The 23,427-nt window shown below is 48.4% G+C and overlaps 2 protein-coding genes across 4 annotated transcripts in view; one reads left to right on the top strand and one right to left on the bottom strand.

Moving 5' to 3' along the window:
* The first annotated feature begins 526 nt into the window (after positions 1-526).
* Positions 527-16,078, top strand: Gsg1 (germ cell associated 1). Of its 3 annotated transcripts, XM_021191428.1 has the most exons (7): positions 527-730; positions 1,481-1,540; positions 9,696-10,014; positions 11,559-11,729; positions 12,364-12,516; positions 13,579-13,690; positions 15,662-16,078. In XM_021191428.1, exons 3-7 carry the CDS (start codon positions 9,696-9,698, stop codon positions 16,002-16,004), a joined length of 1,098 nt encoding a protein of 365 aa, XP_021047087.1. In that variant the 5' UTR covers positions 527-730; positions 1,481-1,540; the 3' UTR covers positions 16,005-16,078. The 3 variants fall into 3 exon arrangements, with proteins under 3 accessions (XP_021047087.1, XP_021047088.1, XP_021047086.1); XM_021191429.1 differs by lacking the exon at positions 1,481-1,540; XM_021191427.1 differs by lacking the exons at positions 527-730; positions 1,481-1,540 and adding an exon at positions 6,222-6,340.
* Positions 16,079-17,174: 1,096 nt separating this feature from the next.
* The window catches only part of Fam234b (family with sequence similarity 234 member B), a 42,923-nt gene continuing 36,670 nt past the window's right edge, over positions 17,175-23,427 (bottom strand). The window contains exons 11-13 of the mRNA XM_021190041.1: positions 21,695-21,812; positions 19,941-20,161; positions 17,175-19,439 (exon numbers count right to left, since the gene is read on the bottom strand). Coding sequence (XP_021045700.1) covers positions 19,434-19,439; positions 19,941-20,161; positions 21,695-21,812 — 345 coding nt within the window. The 3' untranslated portion in view covers positions 17,175-19,433. The remainder of the gene's footprint in view (positions 19,440-19,940; positions 20,162-21,694; positions 21,813-23,427) is intronic.

Genomic DNA, 23,427 nt, shown 5'->3' with positions numbered 1-23,427 from the left:
TTTGAGCCCTTTCGATGTAGATGGTGCAACTTAGCTGTTATATTTCATTTTAATGCATTTAAGTTTTAAGACTAGAACAATGTGTTCTTCCAGTGGTTGCTGGGAGTGGGGGGGGGGGATGTCGGCTTTCACCCAGCACTGGGTAAGAGTTCATTGTTATTGCTGTGTCTGTTCATTTCACTGTTTGGAATGGAGGTGTTAGAACATTGTTAAGCCTTATGTGGCTGGAAACTGTAATTCTCTTTGACAGCAGTGGGCAAGCCTCACAAGCCAATGTGATCTGGTTGGCACCACATGCTAAGCCATCCCTAACCTTCAGATTTGTGTTGGAATGAACTCCCCCCAGATCTTTTTATACACATTAAGCACCAATTGAAAGAGCTCAGGAGACTGAGAGCTACTGAGTGTGGGCCTTTCTCCCACCCTGGTCTCTCTAGGGTTGGGAGAGGAGTAGGCGGGGCATCCGGGGGAGAGAACCCTGCCTGCTACTATGATGTCACAGAATGAAGTCATAGTAACCCATCCCTACCCAAGCTGGTGTCCTGCCTGAGGGACATTCATCCTCTCCCAACTCCCCACATACCACCTTACCCCCTCTGCTGGCAAGAGGGGACCTGGTGCATCCTCTCCCTCAACACCTGAGTCACATAACTAAGACCTGTCAGAGCAGAAGCTGAGACACCCATTCAACTCCTGTCAGCTGACTCAAAATGTTTGTCTCACCAAGGAGGTAAGTACACAGCTTTTGGAAATGTTGTAAAAACTGATTAATTTTATTTATCTCACTATTTGAGCCCCATCTCTAGTGGCATGAACACACACACACACAGAGGGGAGTAATGTATAGTTATTGAGCAGTGAACAAGTGTAGCCAAGCTAGCCTAAGAAAGAGGCATTGGTAAGACTGGGACAGAGCTCAAGGCTCTGAAGAGCCAGAAGTGTGGGCTCAGGCGGCTCCCCCAAGTTCAAAGAGAAGTCCCAAACATACACACCATCAACCATCAACTGGTGGAGCCCTTACAGATATGAACATGATAGCAAAAGCCAGTCAAAGCTTGAAATTTATCTTTCAGGATTGGTTCTCTAGAGGGGACAGGGTTATGGGAAAGCCTGTTTGTTCACATGAAGCCAAGAGATATAAAGCATAGAACACTTGAACCCTTGCCTCATTGTGGAGGTCGTCCCATGACCCGAAACTGTGGCTTTTGTTAAAAAGTGTCTGCCTGCCCTTTGCTGTGTGGGCACATTCCTTCAAAAGCAGTGAGCCTTCTAGGGTTGCCGGACTGAAGCGGACTCTACCACGCCTACATCTGTGATCTGGTGCAAGTCAAAGATGGAATTCAAGCAGTCCAATGGGGGTGCCTCTATACCTGGTGGGGTGCGCGGGCCTTGGCACAGGTAGCTAGCGAAGGGCCTAACCCCTGGCCTGGTAGTCTGGGATGCTTTTTCCTTAGATTCCGCTTTCCTTCCACCTCTTTAGATCTTCAGAACAAAACTGTAGAGGACTCCCCACCTCCCCCGTCAGCCCTTGGGGAAGCAGGTAGGTAACCACTAGTCCTCAGATATGTTAAGGGGTTCATATGCTCACCTCTCCTGTCTACAAAAACGAGGCAGGCCTACCTTACCCCTCCATCAGAAAGGACCTAGAGAACTGCATTTTGCGGGGGAATAGGGAAATGCTTGATTTGGGATTTGACAGCAACCAGGACACTTGTCCTGCCTGGTGTGAGGAATTTATCCCAGGATCCATTCTCTTCCCTGGGCGGGTCCTCGCCTGCCTGATGGATGGGCCCGGACGCAGGACTCACCCAAGGAAGAGAAAGAGGAAGAAACCTAGTGGTTCCTTGCCACACCCGTCCTAGAAGTCCCAAAGACTCGCTGTGCAAGGGCAGGGTCCTGCGAAACAATTCAAAACACGCTCCTGGTGCGTCGCCATGGCAACCACGCTGGCTGCTATGCAACTGGGGCGCCGTAGTAAACACCGTCGGGAGGGTTACTCATGGGGAAGAATGGAGAAATCTCCTCTGGCTCAGGCACTGAGACGGAGAGAATGAAGATGAACGGAGAAAGGGAAGGAAAATATGCAACGAAGGAGTGCACGCTGGGGTGGGGAAGGGTGACCTTGCACTGTCTAGGGACAGCAGCATTCCTGGCACCCCTCTTCCTCATTGAATCCCTCAGTCCCTGAGACACGCGGGCAGCCAGTGTCCTAGCAGTCACTTGCACGTGAAGGATTGCCCCACAGGAAGTGCAAATGCGGCTTAGGGCATGGAAGAAAGGCGGGGGCGGGGGTGGGGGCTTCCTCTCCTGGAAATGACTGCCATGGCAAAAGCCTTCAAACAATTCCATGACAAAGCGGAAAGGGAAAGGCTGGAGGGAGGTCCCAAATGTTTTCCTTTGGCCCTTCCCAACGAACATAAACGAGAGAATTGCCAGCATTTGTGACCCACCTTAGGAGCACTTGGGGTTATGTGGGTACTTACAAGCCTGGTACAGTTGAGAATAGGCGGTCCCAAGTTAAACACAGAGCGGGTATTTGCAAGGCCATACACATCCTCTGGGAAACCTTTCTCAGTCTCAAAAACGAAGGAGTTGGATGTCCCGCCATATGAAATTAAAGTTCAGAAAGTCTGTACGGAATCACCCCTCTTGAAATGGACAGCACATTTCCGATCCGTCACTGTTATGAGTGATCTGTTTGTCCTCTAGTCAGACGAAAGATAATACTGGTAATGAGATCATTGCTATTTTCTGTGCCTTTGCTCATGGAAAAGCAGGAATGTTCCCACAGGTGGGAGGAAATGTATTGGCAGATCTGTCTGAAAACTCTGCATCTGTGTAGAAGGGCCTCGGGTACACTTTCAGCCCTCTGGTGTCTTTTTGCCGCTCCCAATTGCTTTTGTATGAGAACTGGGGAAAGTGGTATGTACTCGATGCTGTTTGGACACATGTTCTGTGTTCATGTCTTTGCCCATAGGCTTCCCAACATGTGTGCATGAGCCTTGTTAGCCTTACAAACATCTTTCATTTGAAGACAGTGCTGGAGTCGGCAATCTGTAAAAAAAAAAAATCTGCCTTACTACCTGCACTGACTGAGTCACGTGAGCCTCACAAAGACAGAAGGCACATGAGCTCCGTGGAAGGTGTGCCTGTCAGAACGCGGGAGGTGCAGAGAACAGAACTGTTTGCACATCAGTCAGTGGAGGCCAAAGCACTTAGATTCCACTCCAGCTTTCTGCTCGTTGAGTAACAGAAAGGACTTACTTAATGGGGCCATGGGTCAAGAATTCTGACCCCTGGGAGGACAGAGAAACTCGAGCCGGGGCAAAGATGATGTCTTAGGTGGATAGCTTGGGGGACAAAATTTACTAGATCCCTTAGCCCCAGGCTCAGGTATCAGGGGAGAGGTGAACACACCAGCTCTCATTCATCATTCTTTTTTTTTTTTTTTCTTTTCATTCATCATTCTTAATCACCTCTAGTCTGCAGTGTGGTCACCACCACGCAGTAAATTGAACTTCTGCCTCCAAATATGGGCATCCAAGACCATCATTTCTTTTTACGTAGAGCCAGTAAAAAAATGGCTGACTGAGAACTTTAGCAAATGAAGGTCAGTCCCAGGCCTCAGCACTGGGAAGTCATGAATTCGGAGGAGCTTAAATAGCCCCATGGAAGTGTGACTTCCCACTGACAGTCCCAACACAGCAAGCTTAAACACTGTGTCGAGATGCGAGCTATTGGTCTCCATATGGACTTGCGAGCTTTAGAGACAAGCTTAATTAAATTTGTTACATTGACCAGTAGTTACTTTTTCTGTTCTAAGAGAGGACAGGAAAGGGTCTGGGGAAATAGCAAACCCAAATTACAATGAAAGGAAATGAATGGAGTCCTGGGTTCTGATTTTTTTGTGTGTGTCAAGGCAGAGAAACTTAGTTGCTTTAAAAAAAAAAAAAAAAAAAAAAAAAAAAAAAAAAAAAAAAGGAAATTGAACTTTGGGGCCCAGGGACCTCAGAGAGAGGAAACTAAGACTGGTCATATCCAGCAAGTACCCAGTCAAGCACCGTAGGAATGGGTGGATCAGAGCTGCTGTGGGGGCCTAAACTAATATTTTGAAACCCTTTAAGGTAAAGAATACAAAATTATAAGTTTGGATTGGGCAACAGGCCCTTGGAAGTAGCTCAATTAAGTAGGGGGCCGGGGAGGTAGGGTTTCATTAGCTTCATTCTAAACCTCTGGGCCTCTTCATCCAACCCTGCCACGCCCATCCTCTTTTCCATGAAGAAGGCAAACTTGAGGCAATTAAGGCTTTGGGGGTGCGGTTTATGAGCAGAGGCAATAAAAACCAAAGACACGGTGTTGTGCCAAGCGGTGACTCAAGGCGGGATATGAGACGTGGCTCCAAGTATTTGAAGGGTGGAAGCATCGAGAAGGGAAAAGAATTGGTCACTGTTCTCGGGTGGAGAGAGAATGGGGATGCAATTAACGAGAGAAACATGTGCACAAAACTCCATCAGGAAACGCTGGATAACTGCATTTTCTGATACCGTAATGTTGCGTTTCCTGTGGGAGGCACTTGAGGATCTTTTGAGTCACTGAGAACTGGAACTGGCCACCAAAAATGAACTATAGGGAATAATCCTACAAAATGTCCTGCCGGGAGTGGTTGAACACCCCCAACGTTCATTCTCAGTCCTGAATTCCATAAGGCTGACACATGATGTAGATTTGTATCGGGACCAAAGCCAACGGAAGGAAAGAACAGTTCTGCAGAGAGAAGCTGCCTCTACCCACATTGGACTAGCTGGTAGGGAAGGAAAGGGCAGGAAAGAAAATATGAGGGTATAGCGCCACCCAGCGGCAAGAGGGAACCATGCATCCTGGAAGCAAGCCTATTCCAGAACAAAATGGGACCACAAAATTTTTGTCCCCTTCTCCCAAAGCAAAGTGAGTTGTGTCACAATGAGTAAAGGGGTGCTTGGGTGACACATAAAAGATATCCCGGGGGGGCCTGAGAGATGGCTGAGCTCGTGAATGGATTTGTCATGAAGCCTGACACCCTGAGTTTGATTTCTGGAACTCACACCATAGAAAAAGAGAACCAACTCGGAGGGTCGTCTTCCACACATGTGTCACTCCCCTGTTACACGCACATGCATACAGACACGCGTGCGTGCATGCACACGTGCGCGCGCACACACACACACACACACACACACACGCACTGTGAAAAAGAACACAAGCAGTTTCAGGGAAGCGTAGTGTAGCAAAGACAAAGAGGAGAATGCCATTTTCAAACAATGAATGGCATTTTACACTAAAATTGAATGCTGGGTGACAGTGGTGCATGCCTTTAATCCCAGCATGCAGAAGGAGGCAGAAGAAGATGGGTCCCTGAATTCGAGGCCAACCTGATCTACAACTTCCAGGACAGCCAGGGCTATCCAGAGAAACCCTGTCTCTTTGAGAGCCGAGAGTGGTGGCATGTCAGAACAAACTGAAGACATTCTGGGTAGAAGGAAGAGAGTAGCTGCTGACATATGTATATATTACAATTCTGAGGACAGAAAGAATGCTCTGGGCTTCTAGCGACTGCCAAGAGGTCGTTGGATTCATTGTTGTTGCTATTGCTGTTGTTGTAGCTTGTTTGGAGAAAATAAAAAAAGATTCCCATCCCTTGCTTGAAAGTTGGGAAAGAAATGGTGGTCATTATAGGGCCATCGGACCATGGGCTTTCCCCCAGATCTTCCATCCTATTCTCTCCCACCCCTTCCTCATCCTCATCCTCCTCCCCACCCAACACACTCAGCATGAGAGGAGAGATGCAGCTGTTCATGAACTGCCTTGGAAGTGGAGATCACACACTGAACAAGCCAGTAACCTGTGTCTCCTGAAGCTTCGACACTGCAGAGCCTAAAGCTGCTTCCTGCGAGACCCTGAGAAGTTACAGTGGATCCACATTTTTTGTGTATTGCCGTAGAAGTCAAGCTCCGGCCAGCCATGCCCCTTAGTAGGGAACAAGAGGTAGAGGGGACATCAATCCCCCTTTGTTTTTTTACAGGTTGTCCCCTCTGCAAATGTAGATCTGTGCTGCTCTGGCCTCTGGCATAATCTCCAAGAACAGCTGGGCTGTGATTACCCTGTCAGTTATTAAATGTCCTCGTTCATGGCATAGCAGCATTTAATCAAGAGGCATTCCTCAAACTACACGAAGAAGGGGAGGGGCAGGAAGGCAAGGGAGGAGGGAGGGAGCTCAGCCTTCTCTCTTGATACCAAAGAGACTTGTACAGACGGAATCCGTCCGACCTTCCAGACAGGCTACAAGACGAAGACCATGGCCAAGGTAACCAGCTTCCCCTTTTGATTTCACAGGAGAAACCTTAGCGCCTGGCTCTTTGAAAGATATACACCGCATCAACTGGCTGTCCTTGTTATCATGCACTAATGCCATGTTTCTCTGTTAATATACACTGATGTGAGCATAGATGCTACTGAGCCACCTATAGCACTTCTGCTCTGTCTCTTCCTTCGAGAGAGTAGAGGGTCACCTTGGGAAGGGATCTGTCAGCATTTGCAAAGGAAGAGCTCTTCTTAGGCTCTGTCCCTCTCAAGCCGCGTTAAGAAAACTTGAGAAATGAGATTTGTTCTTCAAATTGAGGTATCGACTATAGAGAAAAGTCATGTGGTGAAAGATGCTACCTGGGGGAATATTAATTGTTGAAAAGTCTCGGGAATGAGATGTCCGTTTAACTGTCAACCTAGAGTCGAGGAAGCTCAGTAGGGTGCTTGCCTGGCATTCACAATCCTGGACATGGCGGCACACGCATGGAGTTCTAGCACGTGAGAGGTAGGGCAAGAGGATGCAAGCTCATCTTCAAGGCACAGAGCCGTACAGTCAGACCGAGGTCACAAACTACTTGAGATCCTGTCTCTGACAAGTGGGGACAGAAGAGAGAGTGACAAGTGGGGACGGAAGAGAGTGTGACACCTATCCTCGGTGGGTGTTCTTTCTGGAGAGATCCTCTTTGAGTCGTTTCGAGTTGTACATGCTTTACTTCTCAAATCATCTCTTTGATTATTTGCTTGGAGTCTTGGTTGAGACTAAAGGTATACATCCCTGAGGTAAGCTTCAATATTCTTTGTTTCTGCATAACCTGGTGGAGCAGAGGTAAATGCGTGACTTGGGATGAATTAATGACAAAGCTGATCTGGTAAGGTATGATCGTAGATGACGTTCCAAACCAATTAAGGCTGAACGCCACTATTAGAATCGCCTCGGGTGGAGATTTGGGATTGCAGAGATCCTCGGGTTTGGCCCTTTTTATAGAGTGATGAGAGAAGATGTTTTACCTACAAGGTCTTTTCCTGTTCAAGCCATGGGTATCAGATAATGAGAAAAGATACCCACCACAAAAATGCTCATACATCATCATGCCTGATGCCACAGTTTTCACAGGAGCTAAGATACTGAACCAGCCTCCATGGCTACCATAGATGAGTAAGGAAAATCTGCCGTACATACCTAATGGAACTGTATTCATCTGTGAGGGGAAATTAAATCATGAAATTTGCAGGAAAATACATGGAAGTGGAAATATATATTGTGAAATAAGTCAAACCCAGAAGAGAAAAAAAAAACCCTGTTTTCTCTCCTGTGCAGATACTAGCTAGATTTTTATTTTGTATATATATACAGAGAGAGAGAGAGAGAGACAGAGACAGAGACAGAGACAGAGACAGAGAGACAGAGAGACAGAGAGACAGAGAGAGACAGAGAGAGAGAGTTAGTTTCATGGCCCATAAAGGGGATGGTGAAGAGGAAAGCTCTAACTGTAAGGAGGGAGTGGGTAATAGAATGGAAGGGGGTGGTCGAGTAAGGGGTTGGTGGCAGCGGGCAGTGAGATGGGGACAAAGAGTAAGGGCAAAGGGGAAATGCCACCATGACTATGTTGACTGCTACTTTATAAAAATAAATAGAATACTCAGCAAGGGCAGGCAGGTCACTGTGCTGGAACAAGGGTGGAAGCCAATAGTTTTGGAGACTACAAAGAAGAGCATGTGTCAGAGCAAGTGACAGTAGATCCTGGCAAGCCATGCTCCTGCCTGCTCCTGGATGGGGTGGTTGATCCATCCACTAATTTGTCCTAAGTCAAGGTCACCATGAGTCTTACGAAGGCTGATGTTTCTTGGTGGCATTAATGTGTTGAATGCTTTCTTTTTTTTTTTTTTTCTTTTAAGTCACATTAGCAAATTAATTCCCAGAAGCCATTTATTCTTTCACTATATAGTTCAGATATTTGTATACATGGTCACTGTCAATGTTTGCACTGTGTGTGGTGGTCCGTGCGTCCATCCCTGGAGAGTCTGAAGAACAGAGGGCCGTCCTCATAAGCTGTTACATGTCGATTCTGCTAAGCTGGGGTGCACAGGGATTGTTGGGTCTGTGTCGTTATTTACATCCTCAAGCTAAGCAGATTTGGGACTGATTAATTCTGATAGGAGTGATCCTACAGAAGCTCAAGATGGTCTGCTTTAAGAACCATCTGGAAGCTAAGCGCAAGCTTCCTTTCTGCTCCCCAGCGGTTAAAGAACCTTACGATGCTCGGAACTGACCATGGTCATTTTTCTACATCAAATTCAGTTCAAATCACATAGCCATAATGAAGTTGATACGGTTAACATTGGTCTTTGTTTTTGAGACAGGATCTGATGTACCCCCAGGCTGGCTTCAAAGTAGCTAGGAATGACCTTCCTGCCCCTCCTTCTCAAGCACTGGGACCACAGGTTTGCACCCCCTCACTTGATTTATATAGTGTTGGGGATCAAACCCAGGGCTTCACGTATACTAAGCAATTCATATATATATATATATATATATATATATATATATATATATATATATATATATATATATGAATAAATACATATATATAAATATGAATAAATACATATATATAAATATGAATAAATATATTTGTCTATAGGATACAAAAGCAGAAGGGGACTATGGGAAAATGAATGGAAAGAAGAAGGAATCTGAATAACAGAAGGGGCTTGGGAGCAAATATAAGCAAAATATAGTGACATGTATAAAAATAGTACCATAAAACCCACTACTTTATATACATGAACAAATCATTATTAAAAAATTACACAAAAGGAGGCTGACAGCTCAGAGCATTTGCAATGAGCCGCCCTTGTTTCCTTGCTGCCTTTGCCTGAAGACCCATACCCTCAGTGGGGTCCCGAAAAGGTCTTGCACCCAAGCACACCTGCACACATTCCCTAGGGCTTGCCAGCCGGAAGCCAGGCAAACGCGGAACTCTCCTGCCTCGTAAGTAGATAGGTAAAATCCTTCCCTGCTCACACCCAACTCGCTCTGACTTGAGTCCCCCATCAGAATGTCTCCTGTCTGGTGTCATCTTCATCCCTCTGTAAACCTGTCCAGTGTCTATCCAGCCATCGCTCTGCCTATGAAAATCACTGCTGCTCTGCAGGAGCGACACGAGGTCCCAGTTGGATGAGGATCATCACTACAGCACTTGCTCCTGGCCACGTAGAAGCATGGCTTCCACAGGGGCTCCTGGAGAAAGCGCTCAAGTGGCAGGCTTTGCCCATCCCTGTTGAAGAGGAGTGAGTGGGGTCCAGGGAGCGTACTCCTCAGATCTGTGTCCTCCCCTCCTGCTTGTGTGTTGCAGATGGAGTTCCAGAAGGGTTCCTCTGACCAGCGGACCTTCATTTCTGCCGTCCTCAACATGTTATCACTCGGCCTCTCCACAGCATCCTTGCTCAGCAGCGAGTGGTTTGTGGGCACACAGAAGGTGCCCAAGCCCCTGTGCGGGCAAAGTCTGGCAGCCAAGTGCTTTGACATGCCGATGTCCTTGGATGGGGGCATCACCAACACATCAGCCCAGGAGGTGGTACAATACACCTGGGAGACTGGGGATGACCGGTTCTCCTTCCTTGCCTTCCGCAGTGGCATGTGGCTATCCTGTGAGGAAACCGTGGAAGAGCCAGGTAATTCCCTCACACCAGCTGCACGTCCTGACCTGTCTTCTCAATTACATTTTTCTTTGTATCGTGTGTGGGTATGTACGGGGAACGAGGGTACGCACATGCATGTGGAGGTCGGAGGAGAGTGTTCAGGAATCCATTCTCCCTTTCAGCATGTGGGGCCAGGGAATCAAATACAAGTAGCCAGGCTTGGCAAGCATGCATTGTCACCTGCCTTTAAAGAGAAAAAGGGTTATTGAGACATTACCTCAAATGGTAGCCCAGGCCATCCTAGAACTCACTACACAGACCTGCCTGACCTAGAAGTTGCCACAATCCTCCCGCTTTGGCTTCTTGAGTTCTGATGTGGGACACCATCCCAGACTAAGGCAGGCAATCTTGGCGTCTTATGCAAACAAAGAAACCCCATTAGACTGAGAAGAGTTGGAGCAGCAATGGGAAGGCGTCTGTTTTCCCAAACCCCCCTGGGTCTCACGCCCAGACTCTTTCTATTACCTCTTCCCTGTGGTCCCTTTTAACACAGTCATAAGAAACAGACAGACAGATTTTAGGATGCCCTGGAGGAACTACAGACAGGTCTTTCCGAGTTTCTTGTCACTTACTGAAAAAACACTGTTCAATTCACACCAGTCAGTGTGTATGCCTTAGATCAGAAAGAATGACACCTATATCTGCCTCCTCCCCCCCCCCATTCAGAATATTTAAAAGTCACACTGGGGGCTGGGAAAAGTTCTAAACCCTGAGATTATGTTCAACGTGGTATTAAAATTTCCAAGTGGGCTAAGGGGGAAAACATGGGAGAGAAATAAAAATGGGTGGGGTGTGAGAAAGGGAGAGAGAGAGAGAGAGAGAGAGAGAGAGAGAGAGAGAGAGAGAGAGAGAGGAGAGCGCAGATGTGTATCACCTGTAGCCTTGTGGTACCTGGCACTATCCCAGTCACAATTCCACAAATAGCTTTGGTCCAGCAGCAAAAGGACTTGTTAACATCAAGACAGGGAATTAGAGCTCTGACCTAGGAAGATGCATCCCCTTCACATTCAGAGATGAAGGCCAGAAAGCGAGTCTTGGATGCTGTCTTAGTCAGGGTTTCTATTCCTGCACAAACATCATGACCAAGAAGCAAGTTGGGGAGGAAAGGGTTTATTAGGTTTACATGTCCATACTGCTATTGGTCACCAAAGGATACAGGACTGGAACTCGAGCAGGTCAGAAAGCAGGAGCTGATGCAGAAGCCATGGAGGGATGTTCTTTACTGGCTTGCTTCCTCTGGCTTGCTCAGCCTGCTATCTTATAGAACCCAAGACTACCAGCCCAGAGATGGCCCCACCCACAAGGGCCCCCCCCTTTGTCACTAGTTGAGAAAATACCCTGCAACTGGATCTCATGGAGGCATTTCCCCAACTGAAGCTCCTTTCTCTGTGATAACTCCAGCTGTGTCAAGTTGACACAAAATTAGCCAGTACAGATGCCTCATTCATCAGTGCTTTTGCTTCTCCACCGCACGGTTCCAGGACACGCCTTGTATCGCTGACCCTTCTGTGTTTCAGGGGAGAAGTGCAGACGTTTCATTGAACTCACACCACCAGCCCAGAGAGGTGAGAAAGGACTACTGGAATTTGCCACGTTGCAAGGCTCATGTCACCCCACTCTCCGATTTGGAGGGGAGTGGTTAATGGAGAAGGCTTCTCTCCTCCACCTCCCTTGGGGGCCCGTGGCAAGTACGTGTTCGTGACTGCAGACAGACCTGGGCCTCTCTGGATCTATACTGTACTGTGATCTCCATTCTTTAACTCAGAGCCTCACGGGCTGACGGGAATTCCTCCTGAAGCTGACTCGCACTTGTACGAATGTAGCTCACAAATCAGAAGGCACCCCCTTTCCTCCCTATGTTCTTATTGTTGGGGGAGGGGATGGTTGGCTTTAGTTGTGTTTCCTTGAGATAGGGTCTCCGTAGCTGGGCTAGCCTTGAGGCGTCGCTCTCTTCCCGCCTCATCCAAGTTTTTCCTTACTGAAAGAAGAGAGCGGTCTAGAAAATAAAGACATATGCCCAAATTAAAGAGAAAGACAAGAATGATGATTAGCACAGGGCTTGTGAAAATGGAGGACTCTATTTCACAGGGAAGCTTAGCAGTGTGCGCAGCCCATCACGTGTGTGTGTGTGTGTGTGTGTGTGTGTGTGTGTACATGCGCGTGTGCACGGCAATACACAGATTCCTGCAGGACACTGGGTGCTTCTTTCAGTTTTGTCTCTCCCTGTTCCTCCCGGTCTCTGACTTCTAGTGGGCATGTGCGTGTGTGTCCACAGTGGTTGCTCACCATCTGGGTGGGGTTTCTTTTCCTGGCTCCTCGCAGAGGTCTTCTGGCTGTCACTGGGAGCCCAGACTGCCTATATCGGACTTCAATTCATCAGCTTCCTCCTGCTACTGACAGATCTGCTGCTCACCACGAACCCTGGCTGTGGGCTCAAGCTAAGCGCGTTTGCAGCCGTCTCCTTGGTCCTGTCAGGTGAGTGACCGTGCCTCGGCAGAGTGTGCCTCCTCTCCGGGTTCCTTCGGAGGTTTTGCTTGGTTTGCTCATTGTGTGAGACGGGGCCCAGGGCCTTCCTATGTAGGCTAGGTTAGACTATAATTCATGTAAAACTGGGTGGCCTCCAGCTTCCAACAGCTGGGATTAGAGGTGTAGAGTGCCATGACTTGGTTCACAGAGGTCAGTGTGACATGCCACCTTCAAGGCTTGGATCTTTGTCCCTGAGAGGAGGAAAGGACTAGGAAGCAAGAAGAAAAGCTGGGGGTAGGATCTGGGAAGGTGGCTCAGTGGATCAGAGCTCTTGTTGCTCAAGTTGGGGGCCTGAGTTAGACTCTCTGGCACCACATAAAAACTGAGTATGTCCACTTGCACCTGCAACCCGAGCTCTGGGCATGCAAGTATCAGATAGAAACATCGCTAAATCTTGCCAGCCAGCCAACCTAGGCAAAAAGTAGTGAGCTGTAAATTCAGCAAGGGAATAAGATGGAGAAGCTGAGGACCCTTGTGCCTATACGCAGGCAGGCACCCGCACACACTCATGCATACAATCACTCAGTGAGAGGCGTCAGAATATACTGCACAGGCATCTTTCACTTTAACCTGAAGCAGCATGCGAGACTCTACGTTCTGTCCGTCACACATGCTTTCGCATCTAGGTTCCTCTATTCCCAAGCTTCCTCAACGTGTAAAACTTTTGGCTGGCTCTACTTTCCAACCAGAATATATAGCTTTACCACACAGCACAGTCACTGTTGGTTAAAATTTAAAGTGAAATAAAATCACACACACACACACACACACACACACACACACACTGAATGCCAATGTGTAGGAAGAACTCAAAATGGACAATAGCCATGAGAGTAACTCAGATTCTGTCCCAGCTCTCGGCTGTTGTGAATACAGACATGTGAGGCGATGCCCCTCCCACAGTCTCTCAGGAAATGTGATGGCAAAGGAGCCATGGGCGCCCGGGGCAGACTGACCCTGGTACCAATAGCTAGATACCACACAAGCCTCTGCTTTCTTGTTCCTCCGTAGGCCTTCTGGGGATGGTGGCTCATATGCTGTATTCACAAGTCTTCCAGGCAACTGCCAACTTAGGTCCGGAGGACTGGAGACCACACTCTTGGAATTATGGCTGGGCCTTCTAGTAAGTAATCCTTATACCTTGAACATTCACAGCCCAACTCCAGGTCGTCCTCATCCATCAGTCAAATGCAGAGCAGGACCAGGGGGACATCTTCTCCCTCCCTCCCTCCTCTCTGCCTGAGGGTGCATAGAACATTCTCTCTGGCTTTGAGGATGTGACCTGTCCAGCTTTTCTGCTCAGCAGCTGTAATAGTTGCTTCTTGTCTGATCTATGTGCTGTCCTTGAGAAGCAAGGCTGGTCTTGTGTAGCTTGTGACAACTATGCTACATGTTCTATAGTTTATAACTCAGAGTATTAGAGAAATACAGACAATATTTATAACCTTGAAATTTGGATTGAATGCCATCTGATCCGTCGATGATCCTCAACTGGAATCTCTGGCATCGAGTATATGCACCCTTACTCCGAGAGTAACTCCTTCCTAACTCCAGAGTTTCAAATTCTACTGAACTTGCTAGAAATAGAACCGTATGGCGCCAGTTGTCACCACGAGGTCAGTGCTGAAGTTCAGGGTACCTGCGCAGTAAGAGCTTCAATCCACAACCCCGGTCACCTCACACAATACTGTTTCCTTCCATACTCTAGCCTTAAACACAAAGGGCTCAGTCATTTTACATTTCTCTTGTGGGGTGTGGGATATATCTCATGTTGCCCAAGTTAGCCCCCAACTATGTAGCCAAGGCTGGCCATGAACTCGATTCTCCTGCTTCAGCTTCCCAAGTGCTGGGATTACAGGCATGTACCACAGGCAATGTGTTTGTGACTGAGGACTCTAATCAGTCCACCAGCCCCATTTGCCCTAACCACAACCAATCAGGTTTTACTTTTTGCCTCTCTCTCTCTCTCTCTCTCTCTCTCTCTCTCTCTCTCTCTCTCTCTCTCTTTTTCAGTCAGGGTTTCTCCATGTAGCCCTTACTGTCCTGGACTTGCTTCGTAGACCAGGCTGCCCTGGAACTCACAGAGATCTGCTTGCCTCTGCCTCTCAAGTGCTGTGACTAAAGGCATGCACCATCTATGGAACCATGAGGACCTGCGTTCGAATCCCTAGGACCCATGTAGAAGGCAGACACAGGAACACATGTCTATAATCCCTATGGATTATAGCCTCAGATAAGGTGGACAGAGCCAAGAGGCTATACACAAGTACACAGACACAAAGAAGCAGAGGACTCTGGGGCTCAGGCTGCAAGGCAAACACTGTCAGGGATCACAGTCTGCAGGGCAGCCCTGGGCCTGCCTTTGGCCCCCAGGCAGGTTCTAACCTCACAAAACCACCTGTTTCCGGGGCTTTCCGAGGTGGCAGGGAGATTTAGGGGTTTAGCTTCCCAAGTCTTTAGGGATACTGTTCCGTGCTTTCTCCTTTCCGGGACCCACCCAGCTTCTATTCACACCCAGCTTCTACTGTAAATGACCCTGTGCCAAGGACCACAGCATTCGTAATAGCTGAACCCCACTAGAGCAAAAGGTGATGCCTTCAGAGCGGTAGCAAAACATTTTTGTGAATGATTCAAAAGGCTCAACTTGGGAACAGTTAAGTTCAAACAACGTTGGGCAGTAGAGGGAAGGTTACTCCAGGATCAGAGTGAAGGAATCTCTTTGGCAAAGGGCATAAAGGGGGAAAAAAGGGGGGGGGCGTGTCAGCCTGCCCACCACACAGATGAGAGCCTGAAGTCTAGGGGGGCTGGGAGATTTTATGGGGTAAATAAACACATCACACAAGGAAGTATCAAAGCATGGCGGTTGGTGGCGAGTGGTGGAATTCAGTGCAGTAGACGACCTGTTTTCTCTTTGAGTACAAAACTAAGGCCGATGAAGTCCTCTGATCCCCGTCCTTCACAGCAGCATGGCAGAAGGCAATAGACTCAGGTCCTCATATCCCCATAAAGACAGCGCCTCGCCTGTGGCAGAACGCACGCTGCTTCTCTTTCCAGAGTCAGATTCTTACTGGCCCTCCTTTGTGTTTGTCCCTAGCACGGCTTGGGTTTCCTTCACCTGCTGCATGGCGTCAGCGGTCACCACCTTCAACACCTACACGAGGATGGTGCTGGAGTTCAAGTGCAGGCACAGCAAGAGCTTTAACACCAACCCCAGCTGCCTGGTGCAGCACCACCGCTGTCTCCTTCCTCCTCCACTGGCGTGCGCAGCCCACGCGGGGGAACCTTTGTCCAGCTGCCATCAGTACCCCAGCCATCCCGTCCGCTCTGTCTCTGAAGCTATTGACCTCTACTCGGCGCTACAGGACAAGGAATTTCAACAAGGGATCAGCCAGGAGCTAAAGGAAGTGGCCGAGTCATCTGTAGAAGTGCAGCATTAGGAGTTAAGAGGGTCTGGGAAGCAGGCTAAGTCCTACCATAGGTGTCGCTCACTATCAACATCTGCTTAAGCAAATTGTCTCCTGAGCCTTATTTTTAGGAACCAGTAAGAGAACCTCCCCATGCCTCCCAAGTGCCGGGATTTAAAGGCGTGCACCGCCACTACCCAGAGGGCATTGCTCTGCCTCCTTCCCCTTGGCACCGCTTCACCCTATCCATCTCCCATCTTACCTCTCCAGAACCACCTCCTCTCCTGCTTAAGTCAGGTTCTAGACTACACACTGCGGATAAAAAGGGCAGGTGTAAAACAGTTCCCACCTTTAAGAGTCTGGTAAAGCGCGCCCAGCTGTCTGGAAGTTGGAGAAGCGCAGCTAAGCACTTTGACAGCGGCTTATCTGTGAGGTACTAGGATTCTTCTGGAAGTCACACACAGGAAGATGGAGACACTGTTGAGGGCATCCTACACTTGCAAGTGTCTTGAACGCTCACAGTAGGCAGTAAAGCATGATTAAATGGGCTGGCTACAGAGTTGGAAAGAAGCCTTAGTGGTTCAGAGCACTGGCTGTTCTTCCAGAACATTCCACTCATGGTGGCTAGCCACTGTAACTCCAACTGCAGAGGATCTAATGCCCTCTTCTGGCCTCCACAAGCACACGAATGCACGTACAGCCAGACATACAGACAGGCAAACCACCCATACACATAAAATAAATCTCACAAGAACTTAAAAAAAAAAAAAAAAAAGGCTGGTTAAATGGCTCAGTGGTTAAGTGCCTGCTGCACATGCCTGACAGCCTGGAGTTGATTCCTGGATCCTTCAGTGGAAGGAAACATGGCACATACGATGACAGAATTTTCTAAATGAAAACATTATTAAATATGGCCCTAGAAGCCATGGAAGGTATGATACGTGGAGGATTCTATAGCATAGGGCATCAGGCTTCCTTCTAGAAATGGCCTCCCGAGTTCCCAGAGGAGACTCATACAGGGGTTTCTACCACGGATGAGACTGGGGCAGATGTTCCCCTCTGGATATCCATTTGCTCCCTCATCTTAGAAAATGATCCCACTGTTTCCCTCCACAGAGGATGCCAGCTGTCTACCCGTCTTTATTCTATAAGGGAAGTGAGCCGTCCTGGTTAGCAGGACGAATGAGAAAAGACACACATGCATATTCCTGTACACAGCATTTATTTGTTCTGTAGCACTTCACATTTTAAACCATACTTCCTGGCAACAAACCCCGGGCTCCTCCTCAATGCAGGTAACGTGGACAGCAATTCACATTCTCGGGGTTAGTCGGTATCACCGCACCACATGTTTGGGGGCCTGTGAGGATGCTGTGCAGGGCAGAGGGAAGGAAGGAAGGGAGAGGCTGAGAGGAAGGGGAGACCCTTGCCCTGCAGACAGCACGACTGAGGTGTGCTCAGGCTGGCTCTGTGGCCGCCCACAGTGAACACTTCCTATTATGAATATCTGGGTGAGCTGTTGCCTACAAGGAGGAGGGCTGAGAGGAGGCCAGATGAAGCCGTCTCAACCCTCAGCTACCTTTCTGTACCAGCTGCAACAGGAAGTAAGCCTAGAGTTTGCATGGCATTCAGCAAGGAAGCGATTCACACTTTCAGGAAGGAGAAGTTAGGATGTTATTTACCAAAACACCGAGAATTCAGTGATACTGTCTGGGGAGTTTCCTCTCGGCTAAGACTCAACCAGCATAACCAGTCTCCAGCCCAGGCACCGCCACCCAGGCATGGCTCCACTGAGCATCGTTGTATCTTCCCCCTTCCTGCACGGGCTGGCTTCTCCGAGAACGACACTGCAGAGAACACTGTGCCTTCAAGGGCTCAAGCAGGCCATAGGACCCCCCCACCCATCTCACGTGTTAGTCCACTGAAAACTAGTCCACAATCCAAACTATATTCTAAGCCCTTTTACTGGCAGAAATTCAACTTACTAGAAATAACCTAGAATCCTCTCCAGACTCTAAAGGATCCTATTCATTGTTTCCCCCTCCTCAAAGTCAACCTGGTCCCATATGACTTCCAAATATGCTTTTCTGCTCTTTATGGCAGACGTACCAGCAAGTCTGGTGAGGCCAATCCGCTGGATGGCCCAAGGACCAACCTCTGTTACCCATAACACCTTTTGTGGGCAACTCATAGTTAGCCCCTTAAACCTAGAATCTAGTTTCCTGGGATTTATTAACAGAAGCTAAAAAGACACACATGCCCAAGTGAGAAAAGAATCTGGTTTTCCCTCAAGAGAAGTGTGTTTTCATTGGCCACCATGAGAACAGACAGCATACCAGATAATGACATAGACATTTGAAAGAGTTTTAAAGAGGTCACACATTTACATAGAAGGGGGCAGAAAAGGATGGTAATAATTCTAAAGAACTTGGTCGTTATAAAAAGTTACAGTATTTACATGAGAACTTTCTCAGATATGCTTTCAAAGCTCTACAGGGAAGGGAGAGTGGTTGCATACCGGACCCAAGAAGCAAAAGTCCAGAAACAGATCCCTGAATAAAAGAGGAAGCGGAAAGAGATGGAGATGCCCCAGAGAAGAAAGACTCAGAGCAGGAGGGCAGAGCTGCGTCAGGCCAAGGCTGTGGGACTGAGGACAGTGTGCATGCAAACCCTCTGCCATTGCTGCAGAATCAAAGATCATAGCTGCAGAGCCATCAAAGCTCAAAGGGCTTGACACAAGGACCTGGTCAGAGGCGTCTGGGAAAGTCTGTCCCCTTCTCCCTCTGTGACAGAAGCATGTCCTCATGAGCACTCCGCAGGTGGAGAGTCTAGGAGACAGGCAGATGAGCACACTGGACAACTAGCCCCCAGCACAACCTCCAGTGTTCCTCACTGCTGTCTGGAGTTGGAAAGGAACCACAGTATAGGCAGAGGGAAAACAGTGTCACGTGACCCTCAGGACCAGAAAGGCCATCCAGTCGCATCAAGATGGCCAAGCCAGATGAACTTCACCAGGACAGGAAATGGAATCCCTGAAGCTTGGGGCATATATCAAGAATAATTGTTACAACACTGGACACACACACATAGAGACACACACACACATACACAGAGACACACCCAGGGCCTAAGGCAAAACAACATATATCCTGCTTGTAGGCCACTGGATTTCCCTGCAAGGGTTTATAAATTAAAGGTACAAAAAAAAAAAAAATCCAACAGCTATAAGATTCACATTTCCAAAGTATCCACACAGAGTTCTCGGGAGAAGGGGTTAGCGCGGGGACGGGAAGGTCATGAGATTCCCCAGCTAAGCTACAGATCTCAGCTTCAATAGGCTGCCACAGCACAGTGATCCCAAGTGCTGCACAGCTCCGAAGTCATCCTCTCTCGAGAGAACTGACACAGAAGAGACAGGAGCCAGTCCGTAGAGTTCTTCTGAATCCGAAGAATTCCGTTGCACTAGATCTGTAGGGAAGTGGCCATTATTACCCTCTTTAAATGGGATTTTCAAAGCAATGGGAAATCTAAACATGGCAATGTTTCTTCCTTTCCCGGTCCTGTGGTTTAGTTCCAACAGTTTGTGAGCCCCATTGGTCCTTCTCAATGATTATTAGCTCTTCAACTTTGAACTTGTCCCAGATATGTTTTAAGGGAAAGAGCTGGTGTTCTCAGCAAGGTAACTGTGTAGTACATTGGTTTTCTAAACCAAAGTTGCATGGACATGAACATCATTGGTACCCTATGCAGTAAATGCCAGGAAGATCCACCCTGTCCAGTCATTGGGATGGTTAAAAAACAAACACAATGCCACATTTCTAAATACCTAAACATCCCACACAGAAGAAAACTAATTTCTATAACTGTCTACCAATCACTAAACATGTGTCAGGATATGTGTGAGCCTTACACATAGATGTGATTTAAAAAAAGAATTTTATTTTTAGGTAAAAAGTAAAAGCTAGTTACCTGGTAGGGAGAATCAACAAACTTTATCCTTGATAGGAATCTTCGCAGTTCCCCACGGCCAATTTTAGGGGTGGTCTCCTTCAGCTGGACCATCTGGCCTTCCATGAGTGCCCAGCGCAGGCTAAGCTTGCTGACCACCAGAGAGGTAGGGTGTCCTTCAGGGCTCATCCCTGTTGTCCTGGTGACATAAAAGGCATCTTTCCAGATGTCGTTGATTCCAACTGAGGAAGGACAAAGACAAGAAGCAGTTAGCAAGAGAGGAGTGGTTCTGTCCAGCAGCGCAGGTCATCATCGCATGCATTTATATGACAGGCACAAGGACCTACACTCAACTACCCGCCTTGTCTTTAGGAATTAGCAGTGCTTGTCTGAAAGGGACATAGGGTCCTTTCCTTTTTCCAAACAGAGCTTTATCCACTTTATTCAGGCTTACTGGCACCTCCCCTTAACACGCTGTTACTGTGAGCTTCAAACTCAGCCAGCGTTCCTCCAACCCATTGCTTCGGCTCACTCTGCCTCTTCCTCTGTAGTCACTCTTCTCTCCTCCTCTGCCCGGGCCGGGGTTTTGGGTAACTGTGGTGTCTTCCTCTGGAGGACACATAGATGACCAGTATTGTCCTAGCTTGGAAAGCAGCCTTGAACTGGCTCTGTAGCCAAGAGGAAACCTTTAGTTCTGCCTCTACCTCCCCAGTGCTGGGATCAAACCCCGGGACTCTTGTGTGCTATAGGCAAGCACTCCGCCAAATGTGCTACATCCCCAGCCCGTGGGATTCTTATTTACCATGCTTTATGCAGAAGATGCAAACCAGCTTATTTATATCTCTTACATGGTTTTTGCAAGCTGACACCCACCCACTCCCTAACCAGTTGACAGCCTGCACATTCCAAATCAGCTTTTCTGTCCCATGAAGCTCAGAGCATAGAGGACAGTCGGTACTGCTTCACTTCAAGGCAAAGAACTAATAAGGAGCTAGTCAATGAGAGGCAACAGTGTGGAAAGGCACGAGGGAGTCTGGTGTAAGGGTGCACACCTGCAATCAAGCACGTGGGAGGTAAAGGGAGGAGGGTCGAGGGTTCAAGGCCATCCTCAGCTACAGAGCCAGTTTGAGGTTAGCATGGTCTATATGAGACCTGTCTAACTGTCCCCTCCCCAGCTGGAAGAGAAAGACAGCAGGGAGCTGTGGCTAGACTGGTCTCCCTCCTTGCCCAGCTGAGACTAGCAGACAGTAGTGGTTCAGTTTCCAGGGCCGTGGCTTCCCGAATGGAATATTTCTAGAATATGCTTTCTAGTCTGCTTTAAAAGCTTACTTAGACAGATGCACATAAAGAAGAATACTCCCCAAATGTTCAGAGTGGTCAGGTTATGGGCAATAATTCTCCTCTGCTTGGTTCTTCTGTTGACTCCAATTTTGATACAACGTGTTTAATATTCACAGAAGTAATAGCTAAATCAATTCCCTAGAAGTAACATTTCTCCATTATAGTCCATACAGTTAACTGCCAATCCTAAACCCCTACAGGCACCTGGCACACAGCGGAGTCCTCCTGGAATGAGGGTAGACTTCCCCTCAGCTCTCAGCACATCCACAGAGTATGTATTCCCACCCCAGAACTCCGAGAAAGCACCCCAGCAATGCCTTGGTTCCGGGGACACCACAGGAAATGACACTACTGCCTCCTGAAATGCCTTTATCCTTCCCTTGCTGAGCAAAGGTATCACTCAGCCAGGACACTCTTGTGTCACAGGGACTCACCCTCCGAAGCTGTCACTATGCCAGTGGTGTTGCTCAGGTCCAGGAGGATAGAGGGGAAGGCTGGGTGCAGGAGGTAAAGGTGGTAAAGGCCGGGAGGCTCGGCTCCTGAGCTGTCGTCCTGGCAACAGTCACAGAAAAGGAGAGCACGGTGACTGCACTGGGACACAGGACACTGTCAGGGGAAGGAGTGGAGCAGAAGGTTCCGGCCAGACCCTCTCCTCTTCCCAGCTACAGGGACCATATGATTTCACAGAAGCCAAAGAACACGTTTACTCCTGACTCAACCATTATCCGCAGCGAACAATATATAAGGGAGAAAGAGAAGGGGAAAGGAAGGAAGGGGTGAGAAAGGAAATGGGCAAGGAGGGAGGAAGGGAGGGGGAGGGAGGAAGGAAGGAAAGAAGGAAGGAGAAGAGGGAAGGAAGGGAAGAAGGAGGGAAGAAGGAAAGAAGGAGAGGAGAGAGGAAGAAGGAGGGAAGAAGGGGAGGGAGAAGGGAGAGGAGGAGGAAGGAAGGTGGAGGGGAGCAGGGGGGAGAAGGAGGAGGGGAGGAGGGGGGAGAAGGAAGGAAGAGAATGCTTCCACATGTAAGCAGAAAGGATGGAGGCGGGATAGAGCGCAGAGAGGAGGGAGGAGGAAGTCTGTGGAGACTCCTCTCTTCTACCTATGGCAGAGCTGGAATTCTTATTCATCCTTACAGCAGGTGAGGCTCTGTAGAGAGAAAAGCTATTTCTCAACAGCAGCCAAATATATTTCCTTTCATCGGATGCCAGACTAACTGCAAGGGGCTGGGACATAACCCCATGGTGCTCTTGCCCAGCATGTACAAAGACTGTGTTTTCTGGCGGTGGCAAGCACCAGGGTAAAGACCAGAAAAACCTGGCAGTCCCTCCGAGGATTGAGTAAACTGAGGAAAACCACCTGCTACAAATAAGAAGTGCTAAGGTCTGAGTCCTGACTTTCTGACTCCAGCGGCAGGAGAAACATCCACCAGGACGCTATCAACATGCCTTCTCTGCGGGGATGGACCGTGGTAGCCCAAGTGTGTACAGCCACACGCTGGTTAAAGTACAGAGACTGCTGGGCCCTGCCTCCATGGACTCTGTATGAGAAGCACCCTACTTGATGGGGAAGGAGCTGGGAACACGCCCTGCATCCTCACGGCCACCCCATGAGGCCTTAAAGCAGAGGAAGCCATCCCTATGTGCCTATGTGTGGAGGGACAGACCGTATGCTCAGCTCGCATGACATGAAAATAACTGAACACTTCCCTCATGCCTGCTGAGGGAAGCCCACAGTTCTCAGCGGGAAAGTTAAACAGTCTGGGTTTCACAGTCTGGGTGTCATGACGCATGCCCTTAACTGCAGTACTTGGGAGGCAAAGGCATAGGGACCTTCAAGTTCAAGGCCAGCGTGGTCTATGTAGTGAGTTCCGGGACAGCCAGGGCTGTGCAGAAAGAGGCCATCTCAAAATCAAAACAAAACAAAAACAAAAGAAAAGTCGAACAAACAACAAAAACCTAAAGTATCTCATGTCACTTACTCTAAACTCAAGCTGCACCTGCTTGCTGCCAACCGTGCTTTAAGAAACCTCTGAGGAGGTTCTCAAGTCACACGCACTTCCTCTTGGTTCCTTAAAAAGCCACAGCCCATCCATCACACCCTCCATCACACCCTCCATCACACCCTCCATCACACCCTCCATCACACCCTCCATCACACCCTCCATCACACC

Source organism: Mus pahari, chromosome 2, assembly GCF_900095145.1.
Source record: "Mus pahari chromosome 2, PAHARI_EIJ_v1.1, whole genome shotgun sequence".
NCBI lineage: Eukaryota > Metazoa > Chordata > Mammalia > Rodentia > Muridae > Mus > Mus pahari.
Note: the sequence above shows the minus strand (reverse complement) of the source record. Positions and strands in the feature narration are given on the sequence as shown.